General features: G+C 36.6%; 1 protein-coding gene across 1 annotated transcript in view; it reads right to left on the reverse strand.

The window, feature by feature from the left end:
• Positions 1-8,469: 8,469 nt before the first annotated feature.
• SNX9 (sorting nexin 9) overlaps positions 8,470-14,947 on the reverse strand; it is a 37,038-nt gene continuing 30,560 nt past the window's right edge. The window contains exons 13-18 of the mRNA XM_070932632.1: positions 14,478-14,555; positions 13,589-13,665; positions 12,769-12,858; positions 11,657-11,771; positions 11,358-11,449; positions 8,470-10,305 (exon numbers count right to left, since the gene is read on the reverse strand). Coding sequence (XP_070788733.1) covers positions 10,258-10,305; positions 11,358-11,449; positions 11,657-11,771; positions 12,769-12,858; positions 13,589-13,665; positions 14,478-14,555 — 500 coding nt within the window. The 3' untranslated portion in view covers positions 8,470-10,257. The remainder of the gene's footprint in view (positions 10,306-11,357; positions 11,450-11,656; positions 11,772-12,768; positions 12,859-13,588; positions 13,666-14,477; positions 14,556-14,947) is intronic.

Below are 14,947 nucleotides of genomic sequence, written 5' to 3' on the forward strand. Positions count from 1 at the left end.
TATTGATATATAATGGAAACTTACTGGATTTTGTTCCTGATTATTCTGACTCTACTAGCAGAGTACTGAGTCTACTTCCCCTTTTTCAAATGGGTACTTATGTAAAATAATGCAGAGAAAGGTCCATAGATTTCAATCAGTAATATATTGAGAAACTATGTGTCTGCAGATTTTTGCTGTCTTTTCTTGACACAGTGTCCTGTCTTTGCCTGAGATAGGATCTTAATGGGCTTTTAGTGGTTTTATCTGTTATCCTTCCATTAAATAAATGTCCAGTAAAGTAAAGTCTATAAGCTATTCAGGATTTCTTTGTCTTTGTTCCCCTAACTGCTGTTTTCCAATCTGAATGCTCAGAGTTGAGAAAAAAAAAGAGATAGGCTTGCTTAATAATGCAGCATGATAACAAAAGGAATGTACTATAACATCATGATAAGCAAAAGCTGATGCAAGTGGCACTATTATACCATGGGATTAGGGAGGAGGTGAAGAGAGAGGGAAATATTCTTCCACAGAGAATCCCTGCGGGCTTTGCATTAACCATATACTGATTCTTAGCTATTGTGTTATTGTAAAACCAATGAGAGAAGAAGCTGGAGCATTCCAAAGCTAAATCACTTGCAATAATAAAGGGTACATATTGGTACAAGTGTATTTTTATTCAAATCAGAATAAAGTTTTCTTGTTTAGTTAATAGACTGCTCTGTTATTGTTATTGTTGTTGTTGTTGTTGTTGTTGTTAAACTCTGGTTGAATTGTAACTTAGATGTTGCCATTTAATGGAACAGACTTTTCTCCTGAGACCACAGGAATCTCTACCCTTTTAGCCTTCTGAAAGGCTGTGAGGAACTGGCTCTTCCCCTAAACATCAGGCTAGAATGAGGGTTGAGCTGTGAGGATGTGTGGTATGGTGCCTGGAGAAAAGGGCTCCTTTGTTTTTAACTATGTTTTATGGATTGTTGTGAGTTGTCTAGTCAGTATATAGCTCCTGTGAATAAATAAATAAAGGTCCAAAATCATTAATTGAATCAAATAGCATCTGATTAAAGTAGTTATCTTGGCCTTAAATTTGCTTGCTGGATTACAAAGTTATTACTGCACAGCTCATGGTACTTACATTGATTTTCACTGTTTTTCATCCATATATTTATCCTCTTTATAGAATTGTACACTACAGGTGAAACTCGAAAAATTAGAATATCGTACAAAAGTTAATTTATTTCAGCAATGCAACTTAAAAGGTGAAACTAATATAGGAGATAGACTCATTACATGCAAAGCGAGATAGTTCAAGCCTTGATTTGTCATAATTTTGATGATTATGGCTTACAGCTCATGAAAACCCCAAATTCACAATCTCAGAAAATTAGAATATTGTGAAAAGGTTCAATATTCTAGGCTCAAAGTGTCCCACTCTAATCAGCTAATTAAGCCATAACACCTGCAAAGGGTTCGTGAGCCTTTAAATGGTCTCTCAGTCTGGTTCAGTAGGAATCACAATTATGGGAAAGACTGCTGACCTGACAGTTGTGCAGAAAACCATCATTGACACCCTCCATAAGGAGGGAAAGCCTCAAAAGGTAATTGCAAAAGAAGTTGGATGTTCCCAAAGTGCTGTATCAAAGCACATTAATAGAAAGTTATGTGGAAGGGAAAAGTGTGGAAGAAAAAGGTGCACAAGCAGCAGGGATGACCGCAGCCTGGAGAGGATTGTCAGGAAAAGGCCATTCAAAAGTGTTGGGGACTTTCACAAGGAGTGGACTGAGGCTGGAATCAGTGCATTAAGAGCCACCACACACAGACGGATCCTGGACATGGGCTTCAAATGTCATATTCCTCTTGTCAAGCCGCTCCTGTACAACAAACGTCAGAAGCGTCTTACCTGGGCTAAAGAAAAAAAAAAACTGGTCTGTTGATCAGTGATCCAAAGTTCTCTTTTTTGATGAGAGCAACTTTTGCATCTCATTTGGAAACCAAGGACCCAGAGTCTGGAGGAAGAATGGAGATGCACACACTGCAAGATGCTTGAAATCCAATGTGAAGTTTCCACAGTCTGTGTTGATTTGGGGAGCCATATCATCTGCTGGTGTTGGTCCACTGTGCTTCATTAAGTCCAGGGTCAACGCAGCCGTCTACCAGGAGATTTTGGAGCACTTCATGCTTCCTTCTGCAGATGAGCTTTATGGGGATGCTGACTTCATTTTCCAGCAGGACTTGGCACCTGCCCACACTGCCAAAAGTACCAAAACCTGGTTCAATGACCATGGGATTACTGTGCTTGATTGGCCAGCAAACTCGCCTGACCTGAACCCCATAGAGAATCTATTGGGCATTGCCAAGAGAAAGATGAGAGACATGAGACTGAACAATGCCGAAGAGCTGAAGGGCGCTATTGAAGCATCCTGGTCTTCCATGACACCTCAGCAGTGCCACAGGCTGATAGCACCCATGCCATGCCGCATTGAGGCAGTAATTGATGCAAAAGGGGACCAAACCAAGTACTGAGTACATATGCATGCTTATACTTTTCAGAGGTCCGATATTGTTCTATGTACAATCCTTGCTTTCTTGATTTCATGTAATATTCTAATTTTCTGAGATTGTGAATTTAGGGTTTTCATGAGCTGTAAGCCATAATCATCAAAATTATGACAAGGCTTGAACTATCTCGCTTTGCATGTAATGAGTCTATCTCATATATTAGTTTCACCTTTTAAGTTGCATTACTGAAATAAATGAACTTTTGCACAATATTCTAATTTTTCGAGTTTCACCTGTAGGTGTTTAATGAACCTCAGATTTATGAACATGGGCTGTTACTTTCAACTTTGGTTGGTCAGTACCTAGGCATAGAGATGGAGCATAAATTCCTCAAGAAGAAATCTTGGCAAGTCGAACATTACATGCTTATTACTAAGTTAGTTATGATATCCAGGTGGAGCTGATATGATACTAAATTGTTAAGTACATGAAAGTATATCTCATAGAATGTCAGGATTTGTTCTTTCATATTCCAGAGTACAGAACTTGGATTAATGAATTTTGGTTGTATCTATAAGAGCAGTTCAATAGTGGAACCAACTATCCAGAGAAGCGATAGGCTTTCTTTAATTAATATATTCAAGGAAAGGCTGAACAGCCATCTGCCTGGAATGCTTTAATTTTTATTCTAATACTGAGCAGGAGGTTGTGCCCTTCCAATGTTATGATTCTACTGAAATAGACTAAAATTCTCTTTGTACACTAGAATGTATTGTGAGAGAAGAACAGGTGTGTTTGTCACTTTGCGAATTGACAGCATGCACACTGACACTGTCAGTGTTTAGGCAGCGTGACTAGTATTATGAGATAAACCCAAGAGCAAAACACAGCACACAGAGCCTTTAGATAATTAACAGTGGTTTTATCTACAGCTAAATATATACAGACTTATACGTGGTAAATACCTTATCATACAGCTACTGACACAAGGAGAGCAATGAGATACACAAGGAGAGAGAACATGAGAAGGGAGACGCCCTCTAATGGCTTCCCTTATACAGGCAGCTTCTTACCCAGCTTCTTAAAGTGGCAGGAACCCTGCTGCCTCATTCCCATTGCATCAGCTTCCAGTTGCCTCCGCTTACTACTATAGTTGTCAGCTATAGTACAACTGACTATAGCTGTAAATAGTCAGTTTACAACTATTAAATCTACATACCCTGACACTCAGCAGACCAGTACAGTTTCTCTCTCCTCCTACAATGGTCACAATGAGCTATTTTATTACATTATTGTGCTGGTACTCAGAGCAAATTATTTTATAGAAACAAAAGCATGTAGGTTTCCATGCTAATGGAACTCTACACTTGCATGAAAAATTAGTAAATATTTTTTATGTTGTGGATGTTCTTTTGTGATGTCTGGAGGCTCTGGGAGTTTGGCTGGGGACTGAACCCTGGTAAGACATAGTGGCTATGGGTGGGGGCTCATCTCTATCTGGGGATGTACCATCTTTGGATTGGATTGCACTGGCCCAGATGGACCCAGTGCTCAATCTGGGAGCCCTGCTAAACTCGTGACTCCTGCTCAAGGAGCAGGTGGCAGTCATGGTTAGGAAAGCCTTTGCTCAATTTGTGTTGTGTGCCAGTTGCATTCCTTCCTAGATCAGGAGGCCCTTCTCTCAGTCACTCGTGCCCTGGTCATCTCCCACATGGACTATTGCAATGCACTCTAGATGGAGATAGCCTAAGAGTAAGCTGCAGCTGGTGCAGAATGTGGGTGCATATGTTTGAGGAACTTCAAGAACTGTGCATGTAACATGTCTGCTATGCGAGTTGCATTGAGTACCGATTTGCTTCTGGGTCCTATTCAAGGTGTTGGCTATCGCTTTTAAAGCCTTTCATGGCATGGGGTTTGATTACATATCAATTATGTCCCAATTACATCAGCCTGTTCCACACAGTATGATAAGGCATGGCAGGAAAGGTATGTAGCCTATTGGTTACATACCTATTGGTTAAAGACTTTTAACTGGCAGGATCTAGGAAGCGAGTTTTCTCTGCTGCCGTCTCCACCTTGTCTCCAAAGGTTAGTTGGCCCCCACATTTTGGTCTTCTGCCCATTGGCATGGGAATTGAAGAGTAGCAGACAACCCTGGGAATGGTTGGTGGCTGAGGGCACTTCCTCCAACTTTTAACTTACTTTTTAAACTGTTTTTACTCTGTCCCTCTATTTTAATTGTGCTTTTATGTCTCTTCTACATGGCTTTTATGGAAACATTTGTAAACTGGCCAGAGCCACTTGGATGGTGTCTAAATTTGATGGTAAATAATAAATAAGATATCCCTAGAACATTTCATTAGTACTTTATTATTTGTGCTGAGTTAACATATGCCTTGGAGGTTTTTGTTTTTTTTTGAAGGGCATAAGATGCTGTTTCTTTTCAGAAATCAAGCATAAAGAGTATGACAAAAAAAAGTTCATAATATGGTTAATTTAAAATTCAATATGAGTGTGTGTCTGTGTATCTCCCTTTTTATGACCGTGTAATCCTTTAATGGGGTACAGTCAGGGCAACTGGATAAAGCTATACACACACACAGAGTCACGCACAATGTGACAGTATGAAGAGCACTTTCAGTATTCCATCTGAATTAAAAGAAGGAATCTTTGTTTTGAATACAGTAAAACTGTTCTAACTTTAACATACAAGCTTTATCAGAGAGGCAGTATCTATCATGTGGTAGGAACTACCTTTAACTTTTTTAAAAGAACGCTTGTAAAATGTGACTTATTCTGGTGATAAGGAAATGCTTCCTTTGCTGGAATCCTTAAACAACATAGATTCTCATGTTTACAAGCTAAAAAGTGAGCATCAGGAGTTAGACATATTCATACAACCAGTTTAAATTAATAACTAATTACAACCAGAACATAAGATACAGTACTCTGTGTAGAGGTAGAGTACAAATATAACATTTGTTTGTGTTTTTCAACCGCTACTAAATACATATCATAGTGATATTCAGAACCGCTACACCCCGCTGCAGGGAGGCGGAGCCAATAAGATGGGTCCGCCCCAGGCGCCTGATGGATCCTGATAGGTTCCAGATGAAACTTGGGCCATTTCCTGAGGATCTAGCACATGACTCGGCTGAGGACCTGGTAGCCGCCTGGGATTGGGCGGCTGGTGGGGCCTTGGACCGAGTCGTGCCTTTGCGGCCTCTGACCCGGTGCCGATCCCGCGCAGCTCCTTGGTTTACTGAGGAGCTGAGGGAAATGAAGCGCCGGAAAAGAAGTCTGGAGAGTAGTTGGAGGGCCAGTCTCGCTGAATCTGATCGAACACTGGTAAGGTCGCATATTAAGGCCTACCTAGTGGCGATAAAGACGGCAAAGTTTAATTACTTTTCCGCCTCTATTGCATCATCAGGGAATCGTCCGGCCGCCCTGTTTAGGGTGACCCGCTCTCTGCTCCATCCGGGAGTGCGGGAGGATCCCCTGGAAGGCAGGGCGGAGGATTTCGGACAATACCTGTATGACAAAATCGCTCAGATCCGGGGGGATTTGGACTCTGACTGGGTTGATCAGGGCAGGGTGACTTTCTTCAATTTAAGCCTCAATTTTGTAACGAGTAGCTCATGATCTGAGCCACAGTCAGCTCCTGGTCTTGTTTTTACTGACCATATAGAGCTTCTCCATCTTTGGCTGCAGAGCACATAATCAATCTGATTTCTGTGTTGACCATCTGGTGATGTCCATGTGTAGAGTTGTCTCTTGGGTTGTTGGAGTGTTTGCTATGACTATCGTATTCTCTTGACAAAATTCTATCAGCCTGTGCCTGCTTCATTTTGTACTCCGAGGCCAAACTTGCCTGTTATTCCAGTTATCTTTTGGCTTCCTACTTTAACATTCCAATCCCTCATGATGATAAGGACATCATTTTTTGGTGTTAATTATATAAGGTGCTGTAGGGCTTCATAGAAGCAATCAATTTCATCCTCTTCAGCACCAGTGGTTGGGGCATAGACTTGGACTACTGTGATATTGAATGGTTTGCCTTGAATTCAAACTGAGATTATTCTGTCATTTTGGGGATTGCTTTTCCTACTCTCTTATTGACTATGAAAGCTACTCCATTTCTTCTGAGGGATTCTTGCCCACAGTAGTCATCTGAATTAAATTCACCCATTCCTACCCATTTTAATTCAGATTCCCAAGATGTCGATGTTCAGTCTTGTCATCTCTTGTTTGATCACATCCAGCTTGCCTTGATTCATGGATCTTACATTCCAGGTTCTTATGGAGAATAGATCTTTACAGCATCGGACTTTCCTTTCACCACCAGATTCATCCACAGCTGAGCGTCCTTTCGGCTTTGGCCCAGTCGCTTCACTTTTTCTGGCGCTACTAGTACTAGCCCTCTGCTCTTCCCCAATAGCATACTTGACACCTTCCGACTTGAGGGGCTCATCTTCCAGCGTCATATCTTTTTGCCTTTTGGTACTGTCCATGGGGTTTTCATGGCAAAGATACTGGAGTGGGTTGCCAATTCCTTCTCCAGTGGATCACATTTTATCAGAGCTCTCTGCTAAGACCTGTCTGTCTTGGGTGGCCCTGCATGGCATAGCTCATAGCTTCATTGAGCTACGCAAGCCCCTTCACCACCACAAGGCAGTAATCCATGAAGGAGACAGGTTAAGTAATGTTTCCCAAAGAACATGGAGGCAGGCTAGTTTGTGGGTCATGAGGAACAAAACTTGGGCTTCTGTGCCATAGTTTTTGGGGAAGATGCTCTGCTCTACAATCTTGTTTTGGTCCACACTGGAGAGAGCTGAGTATTGGATAGTGCTAATGACATGTAAGTGGCTGACAGGACGTAAGTAGAGGATCCACTCAGCATTTTAGTAGTGGTTAGGTTAGGAGTGCATAGATATTTTTTTCATGGGGGTGCCAGTCAGTAAAATGAAACTACAGGCTACTCAGTAATAAATATTACCACCATGCATTTTCTGATGAGGATTTCATAAATTTCTATTTATTTGTCAAATTTGTATCTCGCCTAAAGTGAGTCTGCATGGCATACAATAAAACCAAAAATCAAATATTTTGCAAACCCATTAAAACCATAAACAAGCATAAAACAAAAAAGATGTTTATATACAATATAATCAATGGGTAGGCTCCTTATTACCAGGGATCCCCGGGCTTAATGAAAAAATATGTTTTGAGAGCTTTTTTCCATAATGGTTAGAGCTAACCACTTCAGAAAGGATGATGTTCCAGAGGGTGGTTGCCATGGCAGAAAAGGCCCACTTCTTAGGTTCTGTCAGATGGAAATATTTTACAGGCAGGACCCACAGCATGCCTTTCCTGCCAGTCCTGTGGAGGGCAAGTAGATAGAATAGCAATGAAAACTGTCAATGGCATTATTATAAGTTTAATGTATCACAAGAGAATGCAATACACCTAATTTTCTGCTGGGGAAAAAGTATATTTGGTATTTGGTGACTGTAGGTACTTTGGTGGAGTAATTAGAGGAATTCAGAAATGAAAAATTACTGTTCTAAATCAAATTCCAAAAGGAAAATAAAAGAGAAATACACCTACTGTGATTGATACTGTATGCCATTACCTGAGTTATCTTGGGAAATTTCTCAATTTTGTTTTCCCTTCCTCCTAGAGGAAGGGAAAATTTCTATATAAAGAAATTTCATATTTAACAGGCATTTATTATACTTACTATAAATGACATGTAAATAAGTTATATTTAGCTTTTTATTGAGGTGAAAATACTCAATCCTTGACAAATCTCTGCTACTTACTTGCAAAAAATATAGCATATCATACACACTGTTATTCTGTATTTTTCTGGAAGGAACATTCCTTAATATGAAAAATGAATAAATTCTGAATATAGACAAAACTTTTTGCAGATAATAGATTTTATATTGAGTTGTAAATTACTCACAGGGAAAAAAGCAAAGCATCTCATCTGTATAAATATTTATTATGAATTTCAAGACTTCATTTGCTAGAAAGCTTACAGACCTGCCAATTCCAAATAGTTTTCACAATGAAACAATTGTTTGTGCTCTTTTGTGCCCAGTTTGCCTGTTTAAAAAATGTTAAATCTGCAACCTCTGTCATCAGGATTAACCCAGATTCATAAAAAATAATCACCAGAAAACCAGTTACAAAGATTGATACAAATGCTGAAAAAAATGGTGCAGTGAAAAAAGTGCCTTAAGTTCACTATATGCTTTTCATTAACTTATAAATTGTTTCTATATGCAAGATGAGATCTTATTACATTTGGTGTAAAACATTTATACACATTCTTTACAATTTGTACATTTATTTCAGTGGCTAATATATAACATTTTATAGAATTTCAGAAGGCAACTAAATTAAAAATAAAAAGTTTGTGGAAAAAAGTGTCACTGAAAACATAACAAAGAACAGCATTTGAGTCAAGATTACATTCTAATTTGATGTGGTTTGGTTTGATAGGCCTATTAATTTGGCAGGCTCAAATACTTTATTGATCTCATAGTTACTGAAACAGAATGACAATGCCATATTAAGTCAATTAAACTTTCAGAATGCATGTAGCACTTGCTTGATAATAAGAAAGCCAAGTTCTTTACTTCTCAATCAAAATTAAATAGAAAGCTGCATTTAGCTCAATGACTTGTTTATGAATATATCTCTTCAGTTTTCTACTATTCAGGTCTGTGTGACCTATAACCTATATATAAAATGATACTTATGAATTGAAACTAACATTGCAAGCAGAGTCCATTCTTAAGTAGCTGTTGTTCTGTTAATCCTAACCTATATTTTAAATCTGAACGATTTAATTTTTCCGATGAAACAGTATAAGATCTCATTGTGTTATGACAGAAGGACCCAACATATAGCAATGAGCCTAGAAAATTTCCTATCATATTGATTGTGATTGGGTGTTTGTGCCACTAAATATAGGGATATAAAAGGGGGAAACCCTAATACATAAATTGATAATTTGTTAAGAAGTGTGTATGGCTTGGACCACTGGATGGAACAGTTTTTCCATATGTTCAGAATGTCTGTATTTACTGTATATAAACCCAGAAATGAAAATAACGCAGCCTTAGAAGGCATCTGAGGTACAAGAACAGCCCTTAAGTAATCCATATAAATATATATTTATATATATTACAGAAAATTGATGTTATGGCTATAGTAGAAATGGGACGAATATTTCCTTTCCACAGAACTTATTTGAAAACTAGAAAGAACTTTAACAATTATGTATCTACAGATCCTATATTGGCTTTCTTATCCTTTTAAGATCTGATCACATTTTGCTTTTGAAGAGTTTAGGATGGTAAACTCTTACCTAACATGGGCAGGGTAGTTAAACTAAAAACAAAACAAAACAAACCATCCAGATATCCATATGTTTATCCACTCCTGGATATATCTTTTTTTTTGGTATCTGGCAAACAAACCATTTGGCAATTTAGTCTCATTGAATACAATACTTTCCAGCTTCATTTCAATAACAGCTAGGAAAGAAAAGCATGACAAAATAATCATAAATATCCAGGGCATTAAGGCTAACGAAGTAAACATGTGAAGATTTTTTCTTCTTTTTTTAAGGTTCATTTCTAAAAATTAATTATCTTTTTTTTAAAAGGCTTTTTGGATGGCAAAGTCTTCCACTTCTTTATTTGCACTTCCCCCATCAATAATCAAAAAAGCACTTTGGAGTTGTTGTTCTTCATCTGCCTTCAGCTACATCATAGGAAAGCGACTGAGAGCCTGCCTCAGTTTCTGTGCAATCTGAAATACATAAGAGTGTAAAAGTTAGGACCCTGGAATGCTCTCAGAATCCCCCCACCATCGACCTGCTTTTAAAGATCATGGAAGAAAGAATATTAAATAATTTGTTCCTGTGGCATGAAATAGACATGAGAAACAAATAAGTCCAAACAATAATTCAAAAAATGTAATTATTCAGAAGCACACTTTAGCACACTTAATGATTGTGATACTAAAATCCATGACATGTGCTTTGTTTTACAAAATAATAATAATTAAAACATGGGTAAATTTCACTATGTTCTTCAAAGCCAGCTTGCAAACAAAATTTGTCCAATTTATTTCAAAGATGAAAAAAGACATAATAGATCTGGCTAAAATGGCAATTCGTTGCAAACAGGTGATTAAAAAACTGATTGTTAACAGCAATGCACAGATGGAAATATTAATCTCCAGCTACCAATAGTATTCAGGTCTCTTTATATATATTTTATATATTAATATATTCATCTACAATGGGCAGTAGCTTCTAGACAGAGATTAAATGCAATTTAAACTCCTTGGTATGAGGTTCAGGAGGAAATATGGGAATATTAGATTAATATAAAAATAGTATCTTCATTTTCCAAGGTAACTGTGGCAGAGGAGGTGGTGAAATTACAGAGAATTAAGTAGAATAACTGCATGTATCTTAATCATTCCCCTTTCTCTGAAACGAATGAAAGAATTGCTAATGAGTTGCCAAGTTTAATTCAATGTGCATCCTAGCCAAAAAGAAAGTGCCAGCTGCAAAAGTCTCATGCAAAATGTGCAATGCAGGAAGGATTATCAGTGCCAAGTATCATTTTCTAAGGGAACGAAGGGGAATCATTACAAATCTACATTTTTAAAGTGAAGATTTTCACAAGTGATTTATGAAACAATAGATAAAGCCATAAATATTCACTTAACTTTCTATTTAAATATTTTAAGCATTCAAAACAAAATTTGAGCACAAAGAATTTATAAAAACAAGTAACTGTATAGCTGACAGACATAAAAAAAAAAAAAGCATTATACTCAGTGCAGCTTACCGTTTCATAGAATTGTGCTTGCTGTTCCAGGTATAGACGCATCACAGTATTGTAATCATAGATTCGATTACTGTGGAAGTGATTCATCTCCGCTGTAAATGAAAACCAGTTACATTTTTATATCCTGATTTTAAAAAAATTATTCATTATTTAGGCATTTAATCAAAAGATACTTTAGCGCAAGGCCAAGTATTCCTTTTTTTGGCCATGGCCTATATTGTGCTTTATTTTTAATTGTTCAGACTCCAAGAATCATAGAAGACTTTGCTGTGATGCTGCTAGCTGGGCTGAAACTTTACCTTGTAATGCATAAGACATGGCGCTTGCACGTGTCAGCATGTTTTGTTTATCTTGGGGGGTAATTTTGCTGGTAGCAATCAGTTTATCACTTTCCTTCACTTTTTCTATTGCTCCCTGTTAAGAAAAATATACCATGAGCTATCATTGAAAAAATTATTTCAAATGCTACAATAACATCTTTCAGTTATGTTATTCATGGGGCAGGCAACCATAAATAAAATCTAACATACTATATACTAACTATACATATCTATGCATGTGTAACATATGTCACATCTATTATCCGTCCAACCTATCTTGATGTTTCCAGCTAGGTTTTATATCAACTGTTCTGGTTCTTTCTTAGTAAATAACTAAAATGAGATTGATTTGGTCAAGAGACAATGTTTCTTTCTAAAAAAGAAAAAAAAAAGCCTAAACAGGCTTTTCTGGTATTGGTAAATGACCAACTAGGTATTTATTTCATTACCAGGTTATACCTAATGCAAAGCCATAATATGATTTTGTTACTTTTTATCATTCTGAAATGTATGGATCCATCGAAAGAAAGAACACAACAATCATCCTAGGGCATTCCAGTGCAGTTAAAAATGGATTACATATCATAAAAATTAACTAAAGCAGTCTATGCTATAATTTGATGATTACCCTCTATACTGATATTTGATCAAGTTTTTTTTAAATGGGTTTAATACAACCAGTTTCCATTTCTTGTAAAAGAAATGAAGAGGAAATATAGCATTTTCAGTACTGATGACGTTAAAAATATCAGTATAAATAAATTCTAATACAATACTTCTGATAAACTGATTTTGAACTTAATGGTTTCATACTGAGTCAGTGGTGGGTTGCTCCCAGTTCGGTCCGGTTCTATAGAACCGGTAGTAAAACCGGCGGGATGCTCCGCCGACCCACCACAACATTATCATGGGTGATCTGTGCATGCGCAGCAGCTTCTGCACATGCACAGAAGAGAGTAAGCACTCCTGCTGCAAACCGGTAGTAAAGGTAAGTGGAACCCACCCCTGTACTGAGTGTCTTTAAAACTTCTACTGTTACTAAAATAACTAGCATTCACTCTTTAGAAAACCCATACTGCATTGTCTCTCACCTTATGGGCACCTATTATATCTGGAAAGCAACCAAGAAATCCTTTGTATTCATGATTGGTCTCCATCAGAAAATGAAGATCCTTCTTTGGCTAATAAAGAAAGGAACAGTTAGTAATTCTATAATACCATGTCATAATAAGTCCATAGTTAAAGTAAAATGACAGAACATAGAGAAAATACTTTTAAGGAGAACGCAGATGCAAGATATACATAAATAATTGTGTAAAGCATTGGAGAGTTCCATATTATAGTATTCTTTTAAAAATAATTTGCAATCTTTCTCAAATTTATTTTCTCCAGATGTTTAAATCAAGCCTTCTTAACTCTAGGAATTCAAGTCTACTTTATCTGGAAAGTACCACATAAATGATTATTTATAAAAAAACAACAACATGAAACTTGTTTTTCTTTTAAAGTTAAAATATTTCCATGTTATATTTTAAATGTTTTGCTAATGTGACAGTTGTTGCCTATTGTGTGACTTGAAAAAAGTAAGGTAATCAACAGAGTAATGAAAATATAAGCAGAAAAGACAATGATAAACTATTTACATAATGCTAACCTATACAGGAGCTAGTTTGGTGTACTGATTATGGCATCAGACTAGAAAGTGGGAGACATGAGTTCTAGTCCTGCCTTAGGCACAAAGCCATCTCTTTCAGCCTAGGAAGGAGCAATGGCAAACAGAAAACTGGAGGGATTAGTCCAGGCAATTGACAAGAGTCCAAAAATTGGGGAGTGATTGAAGACATGTGCATGCATGTATCCTACCCTATGTGTACAGAGAAAGTTTTCCCATTATAAAAAGACAGAATATACCTGCTCTGCCACAAGACTGGCTATTTCTTCATACGTTTTTCCTGCTTCAGTTATTGCTTCATTGAGGTCAGACTCTCCTAAAAACAGTAATGACGTATTTTAGCAAGGGTTTTTTTTTATTCAGTCTACAACTGTTATCCCGAGTAACAATATTTAATTTTAAAAATAGAGTTTAAGATATATTTGCTCATGGATAATTTTCTATTACCATGCTCAATAAGTTGTGTGACTAAATATTCATTAACTTATGTCAATATTTAATAGAAACTTCTACTTATAAGCTGGTTGAAATGTCAAGATATAAAACATGCGGGCAGTAAGGAAAATATTTGCTTTCAATAATTTCTGTAATAAATTTAATAATTTCTTAATTCTGTAAGAAGAGTAAAATTAATCAGAAATAAGGCGACACCAGAATGTAGTTTTCATTTTTTTTTCTCATTGGATCCATTAAATATAGAGATAAAATAGCCACATTTTTAATAGCACATGTAATTCAGGAATAAGCAATAAATAGCCTTTTAAAGATTACAAGTACTACAATCCTTTATTATTGAACAAGTTTATTAGCACCAAAATCCAAAAATGTGGAAATGACTGAATTATTTATTTGCTGTGATCTGATTCATTTTTATTATTATAGCATTTATTTGATAAGTAGAAATCACAAACATAAACTGAAATATCTAAATGATTGAACTAGAATATATTGGTAGCAATAATTAGCTTAAAACACATTTCTGAACCTGTACCTGATTCCTACAAATAGAATCATGCTAATTTAATTACAAAAAGAAGACCCAAACTATTTTTTGTGACGGCTCAAATGAAAACAGGTCAATGCTGTTTTGAAATATATATATATATATATAATATAATCGAAAAGTACCTTGATAACCACTAGTACTGAAAACCAGTGCCAAACCCTGTAAAGCTTTTCCTATTTTCTGATATTCCTTGGGTAATGCTGTAAGAAAAACACATCTACAATGTATTTGAATAATGGCAAACATCTTCAGTAAATAACTAAATACAAGATACTTTCTGGACATCCCATTGGGGCAAAGACAAATGATCTTAAATCTTGCTGCATTCACTCCCTTCTGCCTTATTATTTCATTTCCCATATCTTGTTTCCTCTGTCTCTCTTGGTACCAGGTTTGTAATGCTTAATTTTGACTACCCAAGACAGAAAAATATAATGTGGATCAAAATATATTCTAACTGTATCTTTTGAATTCCAGATAAAATATGGTAGTTTCAATAAACAAACAAAAGTATCAGCTTTTCCCCAAAAGCTTACAAAAATTAGAGTTTTTAAGTGTTAATATGGCAAATATTTATGTGAATATGTTTTTT

This window comes from Pituophis catenifer, unplaced genomic scaffold (assembly GCF_029215685.1).
Source record: "Pituophis catenifer annectens isolate HBS135680 unplaced genomic scaffold, rPitCat1.0.hap2 SCAF_1, whole genome shotgun sequence".
NCBI classification, from domain to species: Eukaryota; Metazoa; Chordata; class Lepidosauria; order Squamata; family Colubridae; genus Pituophis; species Pituophis catenifer.